Source organism: Prunus mume, linkage group LG1, assembly GCF_029339155.1.
Source record: "Prunus mume cultivar Tortuosa linkage group LG1, ASM2933915v1, whole genome shotgun sequence".
Lineage (NCBI taxonomy): Eukaryota > Viridiplantae > Streptophyta > Magnoliopsida > Rosales > Rosaceae > Prunus > Prunus mume.
This window is the reverse complement of record NC_142698.1, coordinates 30,644,768-30,671,801: the sequence shown is the minus strand read 5'-3', so window position 1 is coordinate 30,671,801 and position 27,034 is coordinate 30,644,768. Positions and strand designations below refer to the sequence as shown.

The 27,034-nt window shown below is 37.1% G+C and overlaps 1 protein-coding gene, 1 long non-coding RNA gene and 1 other non-coding gene across 4 annotated transcripts; 2 read left to right on the top strand and 1 right to left on the bottom strand.

Annotated features, from left to right (window-relative positions):
- Nucleotides 1–520: 520 nt before the first annotated feature.
- On the top strand, nucleotides 521–627 carry LOC148921584 (small nucleolar RNA R71). The gene has a single exon (XR_016123431.1). It is a non-coding gene; the product is annotated as a small nucleolar RNA R71 (small nucleolar RNA).
- A 5,298-nt stretch (nucleotides 628–5,925) lies between these two features.
- On the bottom strand, nucleotides 5,926–9,571 carry LOC103328131 (receptor-like protein 54). Its single transcript, XM_008230524.3, has one exon. It carries the CDS (start codon nucleotides 9,322–9,324, stop codon nucleotides 6,118–6,120), a length of 3,207 nt encoding a protein of 1,068 aa, XP_008228746.2. The 5' UTR covers nucleotides 9,325–9,571; the 3' UTR covers nucleotides 5,926–6,117.
- A 4,468-nt stretch (nucleotides 9,572–14,039) lies between these two features.
- Nucleotides 14,040–15,935, top strand: LOC148921583 (uncharacterized). 2 transcript variants are annotated; one of them, XR_016122680.1, is made up of 7 exons: nucleotides 14,040–14,238; nucleotides 14,378–14,450; nucleotides 14,550–14,673; nucleotides 14,801–14,888; nucleotides 14,981–15,056; nucleotides 15,396–15,466; nucleotides 15,632–15,935. It is a non-coding gene; the product is annotated as an uncharacterized LOC148921583 (long non-coding RNA). The 2 variants fall into 2 exon arrangements; XR_016122681.1 differs by having other exon boundaries at nucleotides 14,550–14,677.
- The last annotated feature ends 11,099 nt before the right edge of the window (nucleotides 15,936–27,034 follow it).

Here is a 27,034-nt window from a genome sequence, read left to right as displayed (position 1 = left end):
CTTCTCTTGTGGTTGAAATCCCAGTGGTGGTCTTTGCACGTTCTGATTATTGCTCCATGAAAAATTGGGGTGCCTTTGCCATCCCTGATTGTATGTGTTGGAGAATGGATCATTGCCGGGACTCTATATGTATTCACCATATTGGCTTGTTCTTGCAGAAATTCTGGAAAATCAACCCCATGAGGACAAGATATGGTAGCATGACCGGGAACAGCACAAATGGAGCAAATCTCTTGTGTTGGTGCTCTCCCATTCATAGAAAGCAAGGCGTCCAATTTACTGGTTATAGCGTCAATCTGCTCTTTAGAAGCAAAATCATTAGAACTACCAATTTCATAAATTCCAGCACGCTTACCTCATGTATCAGAATGCTGTGTTTCTATTGCTTGCGTATCAAACAAAGTTTGACATTTAGTTCGCATCTTGTTTTTAATAGATCCACTTGCATAGTTATTCACTGCAGCCTTACTCGAAACGGTTAGTGCCTTATAAAAAAATACACATGAGAACTAGAGTAGGCAAACCATGGTGAGGACACTGTATTAAAAAGTTATTGAACCTTTCCCAAGCTTCTGAAAATGACTCATCGGCCTGTTGACTAAATTGCATGATGTTATCCCTTAGTGCATCAGTTTTCTGAGTTGAAAAGAATTTCTCCAAGAACTTGTTTTAAACCTCTGTCCAGCTAGTCAATAATCCAGGCCTTAAGGAGTTTAGCCACATCTTTGCTTTATCTTTCAATGTGTAGGGAAAGACTTTCATCCAGAGATGTTCTTAGGTGACTCCCTTTGTCAAAGCCATGTTAGAAACCATGTTAAAAATATCTCTAATATGAGCTAAAGGATATTCAGAACTTAATCCATGAAAAGAAGGCATCATATTAAAGTGGATAGTTTTCAATTCATAATTCCTGGCAGCTGCAGGGAGAATGATGCTTGAAGGTGACGTCGAAATTGTCGGGATATCAAGGTCTCCCGTTGTTTCATTCTGTACAAGGGCCATCTCGTCTTCTCATTGTTGATTCTTCTTTTCTTTGTCTTGTTTTTGACTCCTACGAATTGCTCGAAGCTTTTGTTCAATCTCAAGTTCTAATTCAACTAGTTGGCTAGTTGAAGAGCGGGTACCGGTCATTCACCGTATGCTCAGAAACGAAATTATTTTACCTGCAAGCAAGGACAAAGGATTGTTTAAATAAGGAGAGAATAATAGAATTAAAGAAGGAAACAAAACCCAAACGCAATTAGGAAAAAAAAAAAACTTTAATTGTAAAACCCAAAAGAAATTGGAAAGTTTTAATTTTTACAGGAAAAAGGAAGTTGAATTGAAATGGGAATTGAATTCCTGATGGCTGTGTGAAAAAGCTCCTTGTTTTGTTTTGTTTTTCTTTCTCTTTCTTAATAGCTGGTTGTTTGTGGCTGGTGTTTTCTATTGTTTCCTTTTGGTTGGTTTGTGGTCTGAAGCTTTACGTTTTTTTTGCTTTGCTTTGTGGTTCTATTTATTTATTTTAAGAATTCAAATTGAACTCAAGAAGTACCTGAAATATAAAAAAGATTAACTAATTAAGTATTCAAGGTATAACTAGAAAATAAAGCATACTAATATAACAGAATAAGTCGATCACTGGCAACAGCTCCAAAATTTAATGTGATTAATTGCAAGTGGAAAATATCGCTCAAATTAATATAGTAGTAAGTAGAGTATCGTTCCAATAGGGATCAAGTTAATCTATTAAATACTAGAGTGATTTATTTCTAATTATATTTGAATTAAACGAAAAGAGAATTATGATGATTAAAATCTAATTAAGCAAGGAAAATAAATTGAGATCAAGTAAATAATGTAAAAGATGAAACCAAAATGATAAAGCACTAGGACACCGATTTCACCTAGCTAATCCCACCCAAATCCTTCTAGCTTGTTAATTATAATTACCTAACATGTTGATAATCGTTTTCCCTTTCCTCACCAATACTCTCTTCCGAGTTATATTAGTTGTATTCCTTACCATCAACCCACTCTATTCCTAGTTATGGATTTAGATAGCTAAGAACCCATTAAGATTTGTGGAAAACATTGAAGATTACACAAACCATAACCTAATCTTCCGAGTCGGCTATGCAATTTATGGTACTCATGTTACAAGAAGCTATTTACTAGGAATCTCCTTCCGGTCTCAACCTAATTCTCCGAATCATACAATTAGTGGCCAATTAATTGAAAACATTAAGAACGGTAACAAGCACTCAACATGTATAGATAAATAAAATTAACAATATCAAAGAATTTGAGTATTCATAGCTAGGCTACATCGTAACCCTAGTAAAAGAAATTTGTTCTTGAAGGACTTATTGAGAATCATGATGGTTGATGAAGACATGGTAGGCACCGAATTCTCCAAGTAGAATGCCAAGGTTGAGCTAGCTTTCTTTGTATTCTCCTTTGGATATTTCGGCTATGAGTATGAATATGTAGGATGATGGATCATGGAGAGTTTGAACAATGACTAAAACTCCTTATGTATAAGACTCCTACAAATCCTAGGTATAATTACAATTATTATAAAAGTAGGATTCCTTTTGAAATATGGTCTTCTTTATTTCTCCTTGTTTGACTTGATTAATCTCCAATCTTAATCTTTTTAGCCTTTTTAGCACACTTTCTCCTATTTCTACAGTTCCTTCACAAATCTCACAAAACCAATTAAAACAACCAATTTAATCCAAGGAAATTAACCAATAAATAAGTAAAGGAGGCATAAAATATACGCTTATCAATAACGGTAGTGAGTAAAGCGAAATAGGAAACTTTGGTCAAGGGGGTACAATAGGTCACTTTGACTTTCAGGGGGTAAAGTGAGATTCGACCAAAGTTTCAGGGGGCACTACAGTAAATAAGCCTATATACTATCAAGGCTAAATGTTAAATGACTTACTCTGTTTCATACATTGGGATATTGCCCGTTTATCATATAGTTGTGAGCCATGTCAAATTTAAGTTTATTCGTTTCCAATTTATAAAGGCAAAAGTTATGATGCTGGTAAATTTGTAGTTCAACTATTTCATCATCCATAGTTTTGTCTTTGATTTTTCCTTTTGTATTTCCTATAAATTGATTTTAGTCAGAAATTTTGATTTCCATTTAAAAATGTTTGTTCTAGAAAATACAAAATCCAAATACTAAGAAGTGTGCATAGGAGAAGATCGTCTTTTTTATTTTCCAAAATATATTTAGTCTATTGTATTAATATGATATTTCATACCCCTAACTTATCTTTTATAGTTAATCTTCCCTTTGTGTTTTGCAGGCTTGAGTCATTGGGTATTATTGTTAAAATTATTTTCTTGGTCCTGGGAATCTTATTCTAGTATTTTAACTTCACTGTAGATTCAAATGCAAGTTTGCGCTCTTTCATTGAATACAAGAACCTAACTTTATTTCAATTTACAATTTCTGCGATTATTGTTGTGCAAAGGTGAAATTGTTAGCTTTTGGTGAAACATGAAAATTCATGTTTGCTTATGATAGAAAACAAATGAATGAATAGTTGTTCTAGGTTCTTTGTTGGTTATTTTTTAGGAATCTATTGAAAATTTGTTAATAATTGAGATTGTGACTAGCCAATGGCCATGTTCAGTATTGCTGTTATTGTCAAAGCAAATTATGAGATTTATTCAAATAGTTATACTTTGGCTGCTTCTTCTAATTAGTTTTGTTGCTGTATACATTAATATAAATTTAATTATTTGAAAATTAGGCGAGGAAAAGTGTGTGTTTATCTTTGTAGCTAGAGATAGGTAAGAGACACTTGAGACTCAAAGCTTTTCTCGCTGTAATGTAAATAATGAATTACATACTAAGAAATTATGTGTCATATTATATATATATATATATTTTAGAAATGTGTGTTACTCATTTTGTTTATTTGTGATGTTGCAGAGGTTGTTCTTTGGTTTCAAAGTTCCGCTGGTGCCGCGAACGCCACCCTTTCAGTAATAATATTTCTGCTATAGCATAATCATTGTTATGTTTTTCTATGACTATAAGGTTTTCTATGTTTTATAAATCTGTTGCTTGGGGGGTTTTAAATTTCCATCATAATCCACTTATAAATGGAAGATTTTGATTCATTTAAGTTGTCTTCTAGGTTCAAATTGCTCCTCTCTGCAAATGGTTGGTTACAAGTCACAATTACGAGCCATTGAACTAATTTCCACAAACAAATTCATCCCATTGGCTTAACTAATTAGATAGGATTTGGTGCATGTTTGGTTTTATGGAAATTATTATTTTTAATTATAAAACATTTGACATTGGTCTACACTGTCTTGCGTGCATATGGATTTTGAAATGAGTTGTGTTGTGTTTATTTAGTTTTCTCTTTGTGGTATTGGTTACTTTTCAACCAATTAAGATTTGATTATCCTCTCAAGGAAATTGAAAAGAAACCAGTCTTCACTTCATATAGTCATATTTTCATGTTTTCATTTGTTTGTGTAAGAAAAGAAATGTAACTTAATTTAAACCTCACTGTAGATTCAAATGCAAGTTTGCGCTATTTCATTTAATACAAGAGCATGACTTTATTTCAATTTACAATTTCTGCGATTTATTGTTGTGCAAAGGTGAAAATAGAAGCAATCTACTTATTCAAGTTGTGTTTGATGGCAAAGTACAACTTCTTGAATCAGGCTTGGAGCCATTTGATCAAAAATTGGTTTAACATGAGAAAAAAAAAAATTACTACCTAAATGCTTCTGCTCATGACTCCACCACTTTTCTCTAAACAAGGTCCGCCTACATCTCTCACTGTCTTACCTAGCCCTTCTCCAGCAGAGTCCATTTCAGATTTAAAAAAAAGGTATAGACTCGAAGTTAAGAGAGCTCTTTTCACCTCGCTCACAGGGAAAAAACTGAAAAGGTTAGGATTTATATAACAATTAACTCATTCGTATCGATATTTTCACATTATTTAACATTTATTAATACTTTTCTTTTTCTTCTATCTTGTATGTGTGTAAGTGATGTTGCAACTAAAAACAAATTTGAGAAAACTCTTGTTGTGAAGACCGTAGAAGAAACTGTGTCAGATTCTGACAATTTACCAATTATCAGTCTGAAGAAGAAAACAGCCCAAGGCAGTTCCAAAACCACCTCTGCTACCCCCAAAATAGAGTTTGTACTATTTCATTTACAATTTATTCATCTCACTGAAATTCACATTACATGCATAGCATTTCATTGTTCATAGCTCCTTTCTCCACTCAATTTCTCTATATTAAGTGGTAGTTGATTGCGTTGAATTTGGAGAAAGTTTCTTTTTCTCATAATTGTCTTCAATTACGATTCGACTGCTGAGAAAATTTATTAGCTTTTCTTCTAAATTATGATTTTTCCCAAACATCTTTTACAATGCAATTAGGTTTGATACTTTGGGTCCAAAACAAGAGCCAAAATGTTTGCTTTTAAAGGTTCTGTCCTACATTAATTTTTGTAGTTCACTCAAGTGGTATATGTATATTTCAATTCTTCCCAATTCTAATATTTAGTTGTTGCAAATTTTAGTTCACATTAAGAAACTTCTTTTTTTTTAAAAAAAAAATTTAATATAAAATATTTATGGAAGTTGGAGTATGGATATTTCATAACTTCAATAAATTTATATGTCTACATGAACTTAAAAAATACTTCTTTGTCTTTTTTTATTTCCTCTATTTTATTGATTATCAGAATTTTCTTATTTTCTGATTTTATTAGCGCTCCCATCTGAACTAACTTTCAATTAGATTTATCAAATTGAAAACATCATTACATGTTTCGCTTTACCATACGGTTTTTCAACAGAGAATTTTCACATTAAGCACTTTTTATCTCCAGACTGCAATACCAAACGCAGCGGGTAGGCTCCTGTCTGTCCACAAGTAGTTAGCAATGATTTGCTGATACGTGAATTTATGAAATGTTTGCTACATGCCACAAAAATAAAATATAAAAGATACATGATATTCTGAGACTAACTAGAGCACAATTAAATTAACTATGAAACCAGAAAGCACACTACGGATTTCTTTGATCTCAAAATACCTTTGGCAAAACATGGAGTCCAGTTGCATTGTGCCTCAATCATTTCGACGTCTCCGCCATTGATTTATGTGAACATGTCTTCGATGAATACCAATTCTTTCCTCCAGCTGAGGGAATATCTGGAGAAGGATGGTATACATAGTTTTGTAATACCATTTACTCCATCTCTTGCACAGCACAAGTGATCCAATGGCAAATCCAAAGCCAACTGTAAAACCAATTTCGACAATGATGACACCCCAATTAATCTCATGATGTCCAGAATTTGGAAGGCTTCCATTTTCTGGTGGTGGTGACAATCCTGCTTTGTTATCCACCGTCAAAGGCGGCCCCCATAGTCCTTTGTTACCTGCAAAGGATGCTGCTGGAAATGTTGAAATCTGAGTACTGACTGGGATCTGCCCGACCAGTTGATTGTTTGAGAGATCCAGGAACGAAAGGAAAGTCAGACCCCCAAACTCTGGTGGAATTGGCCCGCTCAGGCTGTTCTTTGAAAGGTCTAACGACTCAAGTTGTCGCAGGTTACCTAATGATGATGGGATTGTGCCTGTGAGAGCATTATTGGACAAGTTGAGGCCATGGAGTGATTTGAGTTCTCCCAATTCTTCAGGTATTGATCCATTGAACTTGTTGCACGACAAGTCAATTGAGGTGAAGACAGTTAGAATCCTTACCAACTCCATCTTTTGACCTTTTTGGGTAACAGTTAAAGCATCCTGGAAATATATCTTGGTCAATATTAGGACTTGAAATTGAAAATGATTGAGCTTTGACGCAGCATCATCTTTGTGAGCCATCATTGCTCGCCAGGTTCTCAAGTATCTTCCTGGTATTTCACCACTAAAATTGTTGTGAGCTATGTCAACAATTTGAAGCATTGGCCATGTCTCATTGGTAGTGGGACATCCAATGTGCTCATAAAATTTGTTCCATCGCAAAACAAGGACACGCAAGGTGGATATGCTCTTCAACATGCAAGGATAGGTATCTGTTATCTTATTGTTTTCAAGGTTTAGAACCTCTAATATAGCGCAGTTGGCTAGAGATTTCGGCAACTGACCTTCTATTTGATTTTCATTGAGCTCTAGGGTTTTTAAACTGCAATTCACAGGAAATTTATCAGGAATGACTCCAGAAAATTTGTTCCTCTGCAAATTAAGTACTCCAAGAGTATCGCTCATTGCAGTCAAGCACCATGGAATCATGCCACTGAGAGAATTATTGGACAGATCAAGAACCTCAAGCCGCCCATTGCATATTGATTCTGGAATGATTCCTTGAAATTTATTGCTTGAAAGAGAGAAGAATATAGTATAAGAAAGGAAATCACCAATGTCAGTCCGTATGCTAGAGTTGAAGTTATTTCTTGAATAATCTAGATAAATGGAAAATTGTGAAAAAAGTGGGATTTGTCCCTTAAGCTGGTTGGAATGAAGGTCAAGGACAGACAACCATGAAGTAGCATTGAGGAGAGGACCTTCTAGAGTTTCCAGAGAGTTGCAAGAAAGATTTAGTTGAAAAAGATTACTGAGCCTCCAAATCCAGTTGGGTATCTCTCCATGAATCTGGTTTTGTGAAAGGTCCAAATTGCTTAAGTGGGATTGGTTTCTTAAGAAATCTGGGAATCTTCTCAAATTGACAGATGCCAATTTCAATGTGGTAATTTTTGGAAAGGAAGTGGCAGAGGAATTGGTATCATTGTAATCAATTGACAATCTATTGTAGGAAAGATCAAGAGTTGAAAGATTTTTCAGTTGCTGAAGACTATTAAGTGGAAAGGAGCCACTGAAATTGTTTGAAGGAAGTGAAAGAACCTTAAGCTCTCGGAGATTAAAGATAGACATGGGTATAGGCCCTTCCAAATTGTTGTTACTCAAATCAAGGGTGTCCAGTACAGAGAAAGTAGCAAATTCAAGCAACTCACCAGAAAATTGATTGTCAGAAAGCTCTAGTTTCTGCAGCACGGGAAGAGAAAACAGAGATGGTGGAATAGTTCCATCAAGTAGATTGTATCTCATGTTGAGATTCACCAGATTGGTGAGGTTTTCCCAATGAGAGGAATTAATCTGACCTGTTAGCTGATTGTTAGAAAGATTTATTAAGGTCAGATTCTTGGCCATACTGAAGAATGGAACTGAACCATTAAATTTGTTCCATGACAAGTCCAAATAAACCAATTGCGTAAGGTCTCCCATTGACCTTGGGATTGGTCCAGTGAAATTGCATGTTGAAATATCTATTTTGGACAGCCTTTTGAGGTTCCCAATAGAGTTCGGTAGCAACTGGCCTGAAAAATTTGCCCCATTGAGAACCAGGGATTGAAGAGATGCATTCTTCAGAAATTCTGGTAAGGAACCTTGAAGGTGTGAATTACCTGATAGGTCAATAGTCTGCAGTGTAGGTACTTGGAAGATCTTCTCTGGAAATGTACCATGTAACCCAGAATTGCTGAGGCGCAAGGAAGTCAAATTTGTGAAATTTGAGAAGAATTCTGGAACTTGAGTAGACAAATTGTTGTTCTCTATACGAATAACTGAGAGTGAGTGAAGTTTCAGTAATGAACTATCAAAAGGGCCTGAAATATTAGAAGTGGACAAGCTCAACACCCTCAATTTTGGCAGTGAAGATGATATAGCTTGGCACCACTGAGCCCCATGTGCTGATATATTCACACCATCAAGATGAAGTTCAACAAGCTCAGAAAGGTTGCCAAGGAGTACATTCAAATTTGGATTCTCAAGTTGCAGTCCGGGAAAGTAAAAAAAGGTAGATAAATCAAGAGTTACCAACCTCGTCAGGTGTGAAATCTCAATTGGAATCTGCCCCACAAAGCCAGCATTTGACAGGTTCAGATAACTCAAACCGGTCAGCTTGTCGAACCTGGATGGAATCTGAGTATACTCGAAGTTATTGTAAGCCAAATTCAGGTTCTCAATGTACTGCAGACCAAAAAGAGCACTCGAATTATCAAGTCCACCTGAAATTGACTCGCCGCTTAAGTCGAGATGAGAAACACAGCCATCTTTACAGGACACACCTTTCCAATAGCAGTAATCTGAGCCATTGTTCCATTTCACAAGTTTTTTAGATGATGTAGAGTCAAATTTGAGGCTGTTCTTCAACTGAAGCAACAAAGATTTCTGATCACTGGGACATTGGCTAGAGACCACAACTACATGGACGCTGAGTGAAACATAGTAAATAAGGATTAAGAAAAGCCATGAAAACAGAGGAATTCTCATTGGAAGCTCTAGCTGGCTGCTGATATGTGACAGCAAATGTGGTGAAGAACAGAATAGGCTAGGATATTAGTTTGCAAATGTGGCTTCAGCAGTCGTGGAAATATGAGATTGCTTCAGGGGATTGACCAGGTGACTTGCAAATGTGGCTTCAGCAGTCTTGGAAATAGAGTCGCTGAGGAAAACTGAGGTAGTGATGGATCGGCTTTAAATTAAATTTTGTGGAAAATGTCCCACAACATTTGTGGTTTGCTTGACTTGTTGACTTTGAAGTTTTTGGCCATCTACTTAATGGGGGTTGTTGCAATGTAAATGCATGTAGGTTGTTTTATTCGAGGTTTGACCAAGTATGCGGGGACTGTTGACTATTGAATAAGTCGCTGAATTTCTGGGTTCATGACTCATCCATAGTTTGAATTGTGAAATTGCATGGTCGTGCCTCAGGATGAATCTGAGCCAATTACAACAAAGAAAAACTAGCTGTGAACTTTGCGAGCACGTGTTAAAATGAATGGATGTTCAAATATTGTTCATCTTCTCGGAATTTGCAATTACAAAATAAGGACCATGTTGCCAACTTCGGTGGAATTTTGCCTACTCAGCTTGTCTTGTGACAGGTCCAAGGACTCGAGTACCCTCAAGTTAAGGACATATAGCTCGCTACAAAAAAAGTCAACAATGGTTACTATTTTATTGGTGACTGTTGACATCTTTAGTCACCTTTTTGGGTGAGTAAAAGCAATAGTGACCATGTAGTTACAATTGTGGGCTTCATTACATATGAAGTCGTTACTAAAAGCTATTGTCACCGATATAACAACATTCGTGACATTGTGGAAATTGACTATTAACAGCATGTGGGGCCCATCATCTTTCCAATCAACTTTAATTTACAATATTTTATTACTTATTTGACTATCCAATCAACTTCATATTACGTATTTGATTGTTAATAGTATTTAAGTACAATGGGGCTCATCAAATTCAACAAATTGACAATACATTTTTGTTACTTAAATCTATATTTGTGTATTATAATTATTTAAAAAAATTACAATTTCTATTTGTACATTTCTGACTTTTCATTTTTTAATAATTAATTAATAAAATTATTGTTTTTATTAATGTATGGTGTTTATTGTAATTTCATTAAAATTCAATAAACAATTTAATAAAGATATTGACTTTCATGACAATTTCCTCTAGTACAGTAAACATTTCATAAACATATTAACTTTGATTTCATAATTTTCATTATAATTTACACATATGGAGGATTAAACCTCCCAAAATATTAAGTCACTAGTAACTAAATATACAATCATTTGGGATCTACTTTCAAAATAACTAATTTCATCCCACTTGAGCTTGGTCTTCAAAAAGGAAATGGCATACCCTAGTACCAATGAAGCAATTATGATCAAAATACCAAACTAACATGTATTTTGGTATTATGAATTTCATAATACCAAAACACATATATATTGATAGCATGATGTTAACAAAATGCATACTGGTACTGCATGGTCCACATACCATAATTTGGAACCATATTTTTCAAACTTTGAAGGGCCTACTTTCCTGCATGAAATAAAATAGTTTTACTATCTACTTTGTGACCTGCTGAAGGGTTTTTGGTATCATTTATATTGTACTACATTGGAGGATTGCTCAATACTAAACTGAAGGACTGCTCTAGGTTCTCTTGTACTATTTTTCTGGTCCCCCATCATGGACATGGTAAGACATATGTAATATGGACTGCAATTATTTATTTGATATTGACATGAATAATGGTGTTACATTACATTCACTGTAATATCCTATCAGGTTTTATCCTTTCCATTATGCGCCATTTGCTTCCGACCTAAAGGGCCTTGGTCAGGTGAAACCTAAGTTTGAAAAAGGTTCCCCATTCATACCTATCAATACTCTTGTTTATATAAGAATCAATAGCGAATGAGAACAGGACGCGTGGACAAGGAAGGCATCTGCATGGGGACTCGGTACCCTTGGTTGCCGATGGCAAAGTTAGGGCAAATTCACCCTTTGGACACGTGGAGCAACCACAACAAATGTCAATAGTCCCACATCAAAACTTTACTGAATATGCACACCTCCCAAGACATATAAAAGGAGGCACAAGTCCCAAAATGGAGGTAATTGGAACTTTTGGCACACTAGCCATCGCTCTGTCTAGATTATTTAATCAATCCGTACTTACTTAAGCATTGGAGAGCTTTCGGCCGGTACCACACCGGTGCCCTAGGTCTTACTGAGCGTATTCTTATCTTGCATATCAGGCGCTCGACCTAAGCCCATAGCATTCTGAAGGCCCATACATCACTAAGTTGAGCCCAAAAGTGCCAAACCACTTTTTCGCATAAAATCTCATGGCTGTGTTACCACCCAAAAGGTAACTATGTTTCTTTGTTTTGTAAGTTTGGTCTTACGAAGTTCCCCAAGAAAATAATACAAATGTTCTCCTTTGTAGTGCTCATGTACTTCTGAAAGTTTTTCAGACACTTATGACGGATGAGGGTTCTACCATTTTGACTTTTACCCTTCTGGTAAGTACACGTTTGTAATATTAGTTATGTTAGAGCATTTCCAGCAAGGGGACCAAGGGAGGGCTTGGTGGGGAAGAGGGGGCAATGGGAGTTTGGCCTAAAATCCCGCTTCCAAGAATAAAACAAGGCCCAGCCGATGGTGGACCAAGAACTGGCCTGGCCGCCCGAGTTTTGGTGCCGACGTCACATCACCGCACACACCAATGTTAAAAATTTGAATGCACCACTACAGTTCCGCCAACTCTCTTCTACGTGGCGCGACTGGGCTCTTTGATAAGATTTTTCTAGCAATCCAACGCAGCCAATTTTGTGCAATAAAAAAATGAAAAAAATCAAAATTTAAAAAAAAAAAAACCAAAAATTTACTGAATTTCTTTTTCTATAAATACCAACCAATACTCTTCACTTTTAACACCAAATCCTCATACATTTTCTTCTCATTCTACTCAATATTTTTTTCACTTTCATACCTCCCACACTAGATCTTCTCTACATTTTCATTTCTCAGATTTTAGATTTCATTCTCCACTCTCAAATGGCAGACATGCAAGAGGTTTTGGAGAGGCAAGAGCGAGAAACTAAAGAAAGAATGTGTACAAGAGCTGTAAGCAAAAGGGCGCAGAGAGAACTAGATGAGCAACTTGGCATAGTAGTGGCTTTGCTTGATGTAGAAAACCAAAGCCAACGTGGTTCACGAGAAGGCCGTGGCCCAGATGTAGACAAACATAGACATTCTCGGGGTAAGAATCTTTTGAAAGATTGTTTTATCCCACAGTCTCTATACTTTGATGTTCATTTTCGAGCGAGATATAGAATGCAACCTCATTTGTTCAATAAAGTCATGCATGATATTTGCAATTATGATAAATACTTTGTGCAAAAGAAAAATGCTGTTGAAAATTTGGGACTTTTTCCCGAGCAAAAGTTCACAAGTGTGATATGAATGTTGGCGTATGAGTGGTCATCTGCTGATCAGGTGGACGAGATTGCTCAAATGGGGAAGTCCACTAATTTGGAGAGCTTTGTGCGATTTTGTGATGCAGTGGAAACTCAGACACTGGGACTACCCGCAGACCCACGCTTAGGGACTGCAACGGCTTCTACAAAAAGCCGAGTCTCGAGGATTTCCTGGAATGATTGGTAGCATTGACTGCATGCACTGCCAATGCAAGAATTACACAATTGCTTGGCAAGGGGATTATGGAAATAGGAAAGGGCAGAAAAGTATCATCCTTGAAGCCGTTGCTGGATTCGATATATGGGTTTTGCACGCCTTCTTCGAAGTTACCGAATCTCAAAATGACTTGAACATCCTGGGTCAATCCCCGGTGTTCAATGATGTTTTGAAAGGTGAAGCCCCGAATATCAACTATGAAATCAATAATACTATCTACCAAAATGGGTATTATCTAGCTGACGACATCTACCCGAGGTGGACAACATTTGTGAAATCAATTCCACATCCCCGATCCCAGAAGCAAAAATTATATGCTGCTTATCAAGAGGGTTACAGAAAAGATGTGGAGAGGTACTTTGGTATCCTCCAAGCCCGGTGGGCTATTATTAGGGGTGCGACGCGTCTATTTGATGAGGAGGTGCTGAGGAGCATAATGATGACATGCATCATCCTTCTTAACATAATTGTGGAGGATGAGTATGATTACGATGTTGCAGACGTGTACAAACTGGATCCCATGAACACAGCCTTGACACGAATTTATAAAAAACCCATAGGGCCAAATGGAGAACTAGTGTAGCATGAACCGTTGGTTAGGGACGGTAGTTTCATGCCCGTATGATTGATTGATATACGGAGATGCAATCGTCGTATATTCATTAATGACGTCAAGTTGACTTGATGGAGCATTTATTGGCGGTGAAAGGCAATGAAGGTGAATGAAGTGAAGTGAAGGTGTTTTTTTAATTTATTATGTTTATGTTGTATTTTTAGTTATGCTTTTTTTTTTAATGCTTTGGTTGTGGTGTGTTTATTTTTTATGCTTTGGTTGCGGTTTGCTTTTTATGTATGGAATATTTTGAACAAAAAGGTTTTTTATTGAATGTTTTATTTATTCACTAAAATAAAATCTTATCCGAAAATATTATCCAAATTTATTGTTTATGTAAAAAAAAAAATGTGAAAAAAAAAAAAGAATAGTATTTACCATGGCAAAGGGCAACTGCTGGAAACACATATTGCTTTTTGCAAGGGCAGCTACATGCCATGGCAAGGGGCAAACTGTTGGAAGTGTTCTTAGTCCACATGATCTAGTAGAAATTAATTGCAAGCTCTGTTTCATCTGTAGATTTTGAAATTGATATGGATGGGAAACGCTTTACATGGCAGGTTTGTCTTCTCTTCTTTCCTTATATGACCATTTTCTGATATTTCTGGTAGTTATTCATTGGTATTGCATTGTCGGTGACATCTAGTGATTGTTCTCTCTTTTACCTTAAATTGTTTTTGACTTTATCATCTCCAAAAGGGCATTTGCAAACTTCCTTTTATAGAAGAAGAGCGACTTCTATCTTAAACGAGAAAGTGAGAAGGAGTTGGTGGTATGATACTTTTTTATATATTTTAATTTCTTAAAGATATGAGATGTTTTTCCATTCTTCTATTTAAATTGTCTTATCAGTTTGTGTTACACTGTGTAGGGGGAGACAGGAATAAAGAAAAAGTTGATCAATTATTTGTGCTTAGCACACACAATATGGCATCACAGATTGTCGCACTGTTTACAAAGGAAAACTGCCCCATCAAGATTGACAACAGTTTGTTGTAGGTCAATTATCTTTCTAAAGTCTTGTCTTTGTTACTTTGCCTTTTTCTTTTTTATTTCATGGACCTCTTTTGCAGTATTTTCTAAATGTTTATGTTTATTGATAAGTTCTCTGCCCCTTTTCAGTTCTGGAATTAGTGGTTTTTTTACGTTTTCATGAGAATGCTTCCAGTGTTAAGGGAGGAGATCATAAACTTCAAGAAGACTCTGTCTTGTGAGTAACCGAACTAACGAGTCGTTAATTTTGATCTTGTAAATGTTTTGCTGTCCTGAAGGAGAAGTTTTATGAATTTGATTATGTTACAGATGTGTGTGATATGAGCTTCCAAACGGTGGTCCACATGTGCCTCGTTTACTTGCTGGTGTAGAGTTTCCTGTCAAGGTATTCGAACTTCCAGAATTTGCAATTATTTTCGTGAGCTTGAATGATATCGTACATATATGTTTGTTTTCGCATCTGTTTAATGTGACGGTCTACCTGCTCTGCCACTGCGGGTATGATTAGTTCCTTACTAGCACTGGCTTAATGAGTTTTCGGTATTCTAAGTACATTGTTGGGATGCATTTTCGAGTTCAATAGTTAAATGTCCTGACTCCTTAATACATTGTCCTGGAATTTGCATGTGAGAAGCTTAATTGGCCTTCAACTAGCATAAGAGAAATTTTCAGTGGCATGTTATAATTAAGCCCAATTTGTAACATTTGCCATCTACATTTGCAGACAATCATTGAAGACGATCTTATGGAGACAAAACTATGGCACGAATATCAGGGAAGCACACCCAGCTCCAGGTTCTTTGGCTTCTTTCTCTCTCTTTAAAATCATTGTTCAAGAACTAAATGCAATGCAGCAGCCAGCTTGTTCAGGAAAGGTTTACAAAACCAGATAATATGGGAAAGGTTTACATATTTGCTGCCATTTATTTTCATTTATTTATTCATGACTTGGTGGTGCAGGTAAGATGGATCACATAGTATGGTAAACAGTTGGTAAAAGAGTTGAAGTTGCAACCAAATGGATAATATGCTTGCTGTTGAAGGTTCCACCAGAAGAGCAGAAGCTTGCAGTCAGTCAACTGCGGTGAATCATATTTTTATGTTTTTGGATCAATTGACATATCTAGGTTGGGTTGTGGAGTCATCTAGGTTTGTTTTTGATAGAGATGTATGTCTAGACTTGGATTTGAATTTGTTCAAACTTGGATAGCTTGTGAATTTGGTGGAAGAATGTTGATATTTTTTGAATGCAATGAATTATTTTATACAATTTTTTTATTATCAAAATTGTTTCCACGGCACTTTGTATGAAAAAGAATTAGATGGTATTTCATATATTGTTACACAACAAAGAACAAGGAAATAAATCAATTAGTTACCAATTTTTCAAATACACTAGTGACCAACTAAGTAGGTCAGTAATTTAGTCACGTGACCCATTTTTAGTGACCAAAATACGTGTTTTAGTGACCAAATTTTAAGCCCTTTAGTGATCAAAGTTGTTGTCACTAATAGCTTTTTCGTTAGTGACCACCAATATTTGGACACTAGTTGTATTCAATGAAAATCGATACTTTTTGTGACCAATTTGCTGGCCACTAATTAAATATTTTTTTCTATTTAGTTTATAATATTGAAAGCAGAAGGTGGCTTTAGCACATGCAAATTTTATAAATGACTTACAACTGGATGCCATTAATATTAGAGTATGAAAGATATTTTGTTTCTTTAAGTGTATATTTTTTCTTACCGTCATTAATTTGAAGAAGTTATCCAAAACTTGGATAACAAGTTGTTACCCGCCAACAGGTAAACATTGGATTGCCATCTCTTTTGTTGTTTAAATAGGAAACTTTCTACATTAAGAACTTGCATAGAAATACATGTGAAGAGAAAAAGAAACAGAGAGAATAGAAAATAGAAAGAAGGAAAGATAGTAAGAGAGGTAGAGAGAAGAAGAAGTATTGGAGGGAAATAGAAGACTGAGTTTGTGAATGCGGTGAAAATTGGGAAACACCTAACATTTCTAGCAAAAGCCTTGGTGTCAAGGTAAGGGTTTCTTGGGGGCCTTTTACAGAGATTGATTTAATTTCGTGAGCATTATATTGTGCATGGTATTACAGTTTGGTTGACTTTTCTTGTATTGGGTATTTACGTATTCTTCACTATTTGAACAATGTTGGCATAATTATATATACATTGGTGATGTTTTAAATGGTTACATTGCTTTGAAGGATATGTAAAAGGCATAATTATATCATGTTATGGAAATTGACTAGAATTGTTGAGTTGAGAAAATAATGATGAAAAAATAGGGTAATGGAAATGATCTTTTGTGTAGTTGAGTCTAACTCTTGGTAGGTACCAAATCTCAGGGATCTTACAGTGCACATGATTTTTATTGGGTGATACGGGATTGGCGACAAGGAGTTAGACAAGATAACTAACAAAAGAGGATTTATGGGATGATTGAGATGGGAGTTAGTTCATATAAATGGGCATTCGGGACCAAGTGGTATAAGCATGGTATGGGACGTGGAGGTCTACTTGTCTAGTTATATGAATTAACAAGATTAGATGAAGAGCATTCATGCATTAATTTTATTAATGTGATATTTGGTTGTGTGATTGTATGTCACTTAATTTAGTTTTATCAATTTACCGTGAAAAGGTTTATGTCCCTACTAAGCTGTAGTTTCGCTCACCTCCTAACAGATTTTGCAGGTACTGAACCTAACATCTAGAGCTTGTAATGATTTTGGCATATCTATAGAGTGTATTGTGTACATAGTTTGTGAATGAATAATGAGCTACTCTTTTAATGAACTTTTGAGTAGTTCTAACTTATAAAATAATGTAAAAATTATAAGATTTCAGATGTTGTCGTTTCTGCTTAGTATACTTTGTGAAATATTTATTTTATTTATTTAAATATTTCTTCATATTTTAGTTATAGTTTTTTTTATTAAATTCTATAATTAAGGTGTGAATCACGTCTTAACCCAAAGTTACATAAATCCGTGGGTTGGGGTGTGACAGTAATAAACCCAGAACTCAAGTCAGTTACTTGCATAAATGTTAGCATGTATCCATTTGCCTTCCTCAACAAAACCCAAGTTGGCAATGGCTGACGAAACTCTAACAAGAGTAGGGCATCAAATCGAACACCCAAATTCAACATTTCTCTGAATACACCCCATGATTCGTTTGGACGGTTAATACAATGTTGAAATCATTAATGTCCAAGTAATAACAGCTTTATGACTCGTCATCCAAAAGACTTCGCCAACAAGCTCACTCTTCCCACACTTCCCCACACTTCCCATACCATCAATCATTGCAGTACAAAAAACCAAGTCCCGTTCTAAAATCTCATTCAAAAGCTCATAAGCTAAGAGCATCTCCACCCATAAGGGCTAAGTCTAGGGCAAGGGCAAGTAAGGGGTGCCACTATTCACGTGAATAGTGTCAGCCTTGCCATTTGTGGTTCCACCTATGAGGGCTAAGTCTAAGGCAAATACTATTCATTGTACTTTATTTCCTATTTTTTTATACTTTAAACCATTAATTTTGATAATCTTTTGTAAATAAATTTTCGGATAAGATTTTTGGTTGTCACGTGTCCATTATTTTTCAGAAAAGATTTTCAGATGAGAATCTCAGTTGCCACGTGTCTTATTCCAGATAAAAATTTCATATATTCATTAAAAAAAAATTATAATCTCATATTTCAGATAAGATTTTCACTCTCTAAGTCATGTGTCATCTATATCTTCTGAATCCCTCTATAAAACTACACCATCAACTCATACCTCTCACACAATCTCTTATATATTCCTTCATTTCTCATATTTTACAAAACACATTCTACTCTCAATATCAAACTTGAGGAGGGTGTTGGAGAGGCAACAGAAAGAAAGGGAAAAAATTCGGCAGAGACGTGCTGAAGAATATCGGGACTCCGATAAAGAAGAGGAACAAATGCTTGCAGCAACAGTGTGCATGCTTAATCAATCAAGGCAACACCGTCATTGTTGTGCCCCGAATGTGGACAGACGTAGGGGGTCTCGGGGTAAGAATCTCTTAGAGGATTACTTTATCCCAAATTCGTTATATCCTGTTTTTAAGTTTCGAGAGAGATATAGAATGCAGCCACATTTGTTCCAAAAAATCATGCATGATATTTGTAATTACGACACATACTTCATTCAAAAGCACGATGCTGTTGGAGTTTTGGGTCTTATCCCGGAGCAAAAACTTAAAGCTGTTTTGCAGATGCTTGTTTATGGGGCATCTGCAGAGTAGGTGGATGAGATTACAAGGATGGGAAAATCTACTATCCTAGAGTGCTTGGTGAGATTCTGTGATGCAGTGGAAAATTTGTACACGAGGGAGTACCTTCGCAAACCCACGCCGAGGGACCTACAAAGGCTTCTACAAAAAGGTCAGGCTCAAGGTTTCCCAGGAATAATTGAAGCATCGATTGCATGCACTGGCAGTGGAAGAATTGTCCTACTGCTTGGCAAGGAGAGTACAGGAATCGAAGGGCCAAAAAAGTATAATTTTGGAGGTCGTAGCTTCATTCGATTGTTGGGTTTGGCATGCCTTCTTCGGGGTTGCCGGATCTCAGAATGACCTCAATGTCCTTGGTCAATCCCAAGTGTTCGACGAGGTATTGCGAGGTCATTCCCTGTGTCACGTACCAAATCAACAATATCAGATACTCTGGCGCGTACTACCTTGCCGACGGAATTTATCCTAGGTAGACGACATTCGTGAAAACAATTCTGAATCCCCAATCCGAGAAGGAAAGAAGCTTTGCTTGCTTTCAAGAAGGTTACAGGAAAGACGTGGAAAGGTGTTTCGGTATCTTGCAAGCTCGTTGGGCAATTATTAGAGTGCTGCTCGGATGCTAGATGAGGAGGTGTTGCGAAGTATTATGATGACTTGCATCATCTTCCACAACATGATTGTGGAGGATGAGTATGACTATGATACTCCAGAGGTGTTTGAACCCGATCCCATGAACACGGCGTTGACAAGAATATATGAAAGGCCGATGGGACCAAATGGACTACCATTGGAGCCCGAACCGTTAGTTCGGGATGGTCGATTCAACAACCTCATGATTGATCGTTATCAAGAAATGCAATCTTCATATGTTCACAAGAGACGTCAAGTTGACTTGATCGAGCACTTGTGGAAGATGAAAGGCAATCACAATGGATGAAGTCAAGATTAGTGCTTTGTTTGGAATTATGCTTTGTTTTTAATTATACTTTATTTTGTGTGTGGTGTTTTTTGGAATTATGTTTGTTTATTTTATTATGCTTTTATGTATGGTTTGTTTTGTGTGTTGTTTGCAATAAATTAAGGTTTGTTTTTAATTCATCTTTGTTTTGATGCTCAAATGTTTTTAATAAATAGTCATATTATTTAATGCTTTTTTTATTGAATAAAAAGGAAACAATACAACAAATTAAAGGATAATACAACAATACAACATATGGCAAAGGTGTTTCAATACAACCTAATGGTTTTCATCATTTAACCAATCTGTATTGCTAGGTCCGTCGTCATGGAAGAGTTTTCTTCTCATCACATCCCTTCGTCTATGCTTCCAATAGGCCTTTGGTTCAGGAGACATATGGCTCGTATCCATGGCCATGATTTTCATCTCTCTATCATCTTTGTCTTTTTCTTGTGCCTGCTGCTGTTGAATAACAAATGCTTCCTCTCGTGCCATGTCCGCTTCATCTCTTTTTAAGTATCTCTCAATTCTTAGTGAGGTGTTCTTAGCTATTTGCTCCAATAATTGTACACATTCATTGTTCGAAGTGCCCCTTCTCTTGGCCTTTACCGCCTTTCTCCCAATAGGTCTCGGAGGACGTGGGAGTGGTGACTCCATTTCCATTAGGGAGTCCAATGGCGAATCGGTTGATGGCGAATCGTGGAGCGGCGTCTCATTCAACACAACCGGCGGACCGGTGGGAATAATTTTGAATCTCGAACAATCCTTCACAACTTCCCAACATTGGAAATGCACGAAACTTTTTTTGCCTTGCCCCATGGCACCGAACCACATTTGCGCTTGTATGATCTATTAAAAATAAATAATTGGAAGTGTAAGAAAAAAAAATATTATGTAAGAAAATATAAACTATTTTGAAATGCAAGAATAAAATTGATTATGCAAGAAAATATAGACAAATTGAAAATGCAAAAAGAAAAAAAAGATTATGCAAGAAAAAGAAATAGAATATGCAATAAAAAAAAAAGTTACATTAAATTGATTAAAATGGCAATTATAAATATTTTACCTCATCGGTAAAATTTTGACCGCTTCGAATGTTCTTCCTTACTTTTGTCAAGGCATTTCTTCATTTCCCTAACTCATTATTCAGAAGTTTTCATCTACTAGACAACGCCATTTCGGTCCGAATGGAACCCAATCTTTGACAAAATTCTCCATGAATTTTGCTCCACAAATGATGGAACTTCATCTCATTGCCCGTGATAGGGTCATGACTAATGTTCACCCAAGACTGACACAACCCAATACCTTCCTGAGTTATCCACGAGCCTCCGACTTCGACAGAAAGATGTCATTTGTTTTTGTTTTTTTTTTATACAAATGGAAAGTAGTAGAAAAATATGAGTGGAGAGTAAAAAATATTGGATGGAGAAGAAATTGTATGAAGATTTGGTGTGAAAAGTAAATAAAATGGTTAGGTATTTATAGGGAAAAAATACATAATTTTTTGGTATTTTTTTAAAAAAATTTCCTATTTCTTTTTTGCAATTTTTTTAGCCAAAAAAGGAGGATCATCGGATTTCTGGAAAAAACCGATCAAGGCCCCGATTGCGACGTATGGCACATGCCCGTTGGATTCACACGACGTGAGCGGAAGTCAAATTTTTTACTGCACGTGAAACTCATGCGCCAACAAGACAAAAAATTTGAATTATTGTGCGCCGATGTCACACCCTCGGTCAAGCAAAACCCGCCTTGGGCTTGCTCGGCCGGTGGGACAGCTCTTGCCCGAGCTTGGTCTCTCGCTGGAGGGTGTTTGGGCTTGCGGGGGCCTTTTGCCCGAAGTTTAGTGCAGCGGTGGAGCTGCTCTAACTCAATCCCCCCCAATTTCAAATAGCCTGTAATTAGTAAATTCCAAGAATTTATATCTCTTTCATGTATTTAACAAACACCATCTTCACCAATTCAATCTTCCCTAGCTCCAACTACATCCTTATCAATAAATTCGTTACATATGGATCAAACTAGAACTAGCTTTTCAAGATTTGCCCTTGAACTTGCCGCCCTTCCACCAAAGCGAGTAATAGTAGAGCAGGGAGAGAAAACTCAACATCATCCAAATTTTTCAAAGAAGAGAACATATGGATATAGAAGATAATAGCTTCCAATGGATTTCAACTCTCAAAAAGAATGTTTAGTAAATTTAGGTTTTAGGCACAAAATTTTTTTCACTTTTGGAAAAAGCCAAAGTTTTTTAAAAAACGACAGAAAAACATCTCAACTTTTAAATCAAAGACATGTAAATGTGAAGGATTCTTTAGGAAATCTAAAAATAAATAATGGCAATTTTATCCATTTTGGTTTCTTTTACAAAATTTCTCTCTTCTTTGTGGACTTGTATACATGGTTGTCATAGTACTCGTATACGAACTTAAACAACCCGCCCTGCATGAAAAGTAGCAGTGGCAGAAATACATGAGTTAAAACTAAAAAAACCTAAGGCAAATTAGGTAGAAATGATAGAGCTTAGTCAGACTAAGTGCATCATTTTATTTTCTTTTGGTGCTATAAGACTATTACTCTCAATGAGTGCATTTTATATGCTTCCTACACAACTATTATAGTGTTATTGGAGTTATATAAAGCTGATACTGCAGTGAAATAAAATATAATGCTTACATTAAAAATAAAAATTTGTGCAGTAAAAATTCTGCTCTTACACTACTATTACAGTCTTGTTTGTCAGAAGAATAAAATATTATATTTTAAATGTTGCTGCTTTTGTAATGCTTTTGCTGTTTACTTTGAAGGTTTTGTGGAGAGTAGTTTTTGGAAGCGGTTATGGAGTTTTCGGAGCTGAGAGGTCATGTAGAGAGAGGGAGGAAGAAAGAGAGAGGGAGAGAGCGAGAGAGAGTGGGAAACAGGCAGGAGTGCTTGGGTCCCGTGCGTTGGTTTGTCTTGTCCTTTTTCTGTTTATGTTGGGTTCTTTTTTGTTTTTCTGTTTTAAAGTGGCCTGGGCTTCTGTTGATTTTCTTCTTCTGCAAAGTTAGCCTTGGGTGCGGTGGTATTATCATAAATGGTAGGATTTTAATGTGTTGTTTTGTATTGTTCAAAAGTCACCTAGGTATTTTTATATTTTTTATATTTTATTTCATAGAGTTTGGGTAGTGTTGGGTTTTACTATATTTAGACACTATTTTGGGGCTTTTCTCTTAATTTTTTAACCTCCGCGTTGGTTATGAAAATCTCTCAATTTTTACAAGGGATGACCCACAACGTTAACCTCCACACTTAAAGTTGGTTCTGTTTGGGGCGAAATCTAATAGGGCGAGTCTGGATATGAATATTTGAAGGAAGGGATTTGAATTTGGATTTGGTTCACTTTTATTGGATGAATTTTAATTTACATAAAATTCTCTTTGAATTAATAAGACCAAATTTGAAATTACAAATAAAACTAGGAATTTCAATGTATTTGAACTTGTTTGAAGTTTACTTTTCTCTCATATGTTCCTATCTGTCTCCTTATATATATATCTCCCCCTCTCCCCTGCTCTTCTTCTATATTTCCTTTATCTTTTATCTATCTCATACACGAGAGAAACTTGCATGTCATTATCGTTGACCAATCACGTTCGGTCTTGCGTAATAAGGATTCCACACGGCGGAATGTGTTGGATGAGGATAGCAAAACAGTGTTATCTCTGTAACATGCAATTTCTTCTCCTCTTTCACACACACACACACACACACACTCTCTCTCTCCCTCCCTCCCTCCTCTCTCTCTCTCTCTCTCTCTCTCTGATATATTCCTCTCTTTGCTCACTTGGATCTCTCCCGATCTCTACTCACTCTAATCTCTGCCTCTCTATGTACCCCTTCGATTTCTCACCTCTCTGCTTACTCTATCTCTTCTTCATGCCAAATCTCAATGAGATCTCTCTCCTCCTTTGACTCTCTCTCTCTCTCTCTCTCTCTCTCTCTCTCTCTCTCTCTCTCTACTTTTGGATCTACACCACCATCCTTTTTGCAATTTTTTTTGGAATAAGTCACAAAGACTCGTTGGGTTATTTGTGTAATTTTCACCTATACTTTGTGAGAGCTTCTTGTTGGCGTGATTTGTGGATATTGACTTACTTTCCTTACACACTAAGGATTCCTATTATAATTGTAATTGATTTACTTTAATTCCTGATTTCCTACTGTAAATAGATTTAGGAATCTATTATTTACTTGCCCATTCAGGTTTTGTTGTATTATAAATATGACCTCCTACAAGGAGAAGTATACACAGAAAATTCCCACAAACAAATATTCTATCATAGTTCTCATATTTTATCATGGTATCAGAGCGGCGATCTTGGGATTGCTGACTCTAGTTTCTAAACCCTAGCCGCTACCATGGGGGAGGATGATTCTTCTAATCCTCATGGCGGTAGCACCACTGCTTCCTCCTTTCCTTCTCAACCAACCATAGCCGAGTTGAGTGCCCAGGTGGCTCAACTAATGCAGATGCAAACTCAGACCTCGAACTTGATCCTAACTCAGGATCCTACCAAGACGACCCCGACCTCGACTCAGACGACGACCCCGACCTCGAATCAGACGACGATCTTGAACCCGAATCAGACAACGATTCCGACGACGATTACCTATGAAGCTTCCGCTGCACAGATTGGCATAAAGTTGGATGGCACCAACTATGCCCTATGGTCCCAAGTTGTAGAGTTGTATATCTCCGGCAAAGACAAATTGGGATATATTAATGGTGATCTTCCACAACCTCCTTTGACCGCTCCAACGTTTCCTCGCTGGCGCACCGAGAACTCTATTGTAAAGGGATGGCTCATCAATTCTCTAGAGCAGAGCTTGATTGGCAATTTCATTCGTTTTCCGACGGCAAAAGCAGTGTGGGATGCAATTGCCACAACTTACTATGATGGCACTGACACCTCTCAGGTTTATGATCCGAAACGACGAGTCTCCCGTATGCGACAAACTGGCGGCTCTATTGAAACCTATTACAATACTCTTCAAAGCTTATGGAGAGAAATTGATTTCCGTCGTCCAAATATGATGGAGTATGAAAATGATATCAAGCGGTATAATGATATTCTACAGGAAGATCGAGTTTACATATTTTTGGATGGCCTTGATGATCGTCTTGATAAGGCCCGAAGTGATGTTCTTCACATGACTCCATTCCCTACTGTGGACCAAGCTTATGCCTATGTTCGCCGTGAAGATGTTCGACAAGCAGTGATGATGGGTTCATCTGCACCCACTGGCGCTGGCTTAGCGGCAAAGAGTGCGCCTCGCTCAGTCCCCCTACTCGTGCCGGACAGCCCCATAATTCCTCTACTCCAGCCCACCTTCAGATCCAATCATATGCTACTGCTGCTGGTGCGCCACCTCCTAAAACTATCCCACCTTCCCGTCCCAAGGCTCCGACTGATGGAAGTGGTTGCACGACTGTGGCAATCCCAAACATACTCGTGACACCTGTTTTAAGTCTGAATGGTTATCCTGATTGGTGGGAGGACCTCCGCCATAAGCTCGTGAGAAATCGCTAGTAATTCCGCCGTGCTGCTCTTGTCTCTACCAACCCCAATTAGCCTTGTTCCCGCAGTAGACCCTACTGATAGTCCTGCGCTTCCGGATGTCTCGTAACTGCGGTTATGCATTTCATACTTCTGATATACGAGATACTACTGGTTGGATAATTGATTCTGGAGCCACTGATCATATGACCTTTGATCCGAATGATTTTTTGCACACCACTACACCCCGCCGCACAAGTATTGCCAATGCAAATGGAGTTACCTATCCTGTAATGGCACTGTCGCTCTTTCACCTTCTCTGTCCCTTTCTAATACTCTCCTCGTTCCATCTTTGTCCAATAAATTACTGTCTGTGAGCCAGGCAACTGAACAACTCAATTGTTGTGCACTAATTTATCCAAATTTTTGTTTGCTACAGGATATTCTCACCAAGGAGATCATTGGGCGTGGTACTAAAAGAGGGGGGTTGTACTATGTGGAGGACTTCAGTATGGGACGTGCCAATAGTGTAAAGCATCCGTCTGATGACAAGCACCGACAGATTTGGCTCTGGCACCGACGTTTGGGGCATCCATCTTTTGGTTATATGAGACACTTATTGCCCGAGTTGTTTTCTGTATTTAAAGACTCAGATTTTAAATGTGACACTTGCATTTTAGCCAAGAGTCACAGAGCATCCTATCCTTTAAGTATGAATAAAAGTAATATTCCTTTTGCTTTAATTCATTCTGATGTTTGGGGACCCTCACCTATTTCTACTCATTCCGGTATTCGTTGGTTTGTCACATTCGTAGATGATTGTACACGGATGACATGGCTTTATTTGATGAAAAATAAGAATGAAGTGTTTTCCCTGTTTCAATCCTTTCATAAACAGATGGAAACACAGTTCAATGCTCGAATACAGATTCTTCGCTCTGACAACGGTGGAGAATTTGTCAATCATGATTTTCAGACTTATTTCCAGACACATGGCATTATTCATGAGACAACTTGTCCCCAGACACCACAACAAAATGGTGTTGCCGAACGGAAGAATCGTCATCTCCTTGAAACCGCCCGTGCTCTTCTCATTGGTGGCCATGTTCCTCGTCATCACTGGGATGATGCTGTCATCACTGCTGTCCACCTTATCAACCGCATGCCATCTGGGGTCTTGAACTTCAAAACTCCATTACAAGTGCTGGCGCAACATGGGCCTCTACCCTCTGTTTTGGTGCTTACCCCTCGCATTTTTGGCTGTGTGGCCTTCGTTCATCTCCACAAAAATCAACGAAGCAAACTTGATCCATGTGCGCTTCGTTGTGTTTTTTTGGGTTATGCCACTCATCAGAAAGGCTACAGATGTTATCACCCTCATACCCGGCGAACCTACGTCACTTTGGATGTCACTTTTCTAGAATCGGAGATGTTTTTCTATGACCCAGCATCCAATTCTACTCTTCAGGGGGAGATACCGAGTGAAGAGCTCAATTGGAGCAGCTTGGAAAACGAAGATATTCATCTATGCACAAAGATTGCTCTCGGCCAAGAAACAATAACAATCGA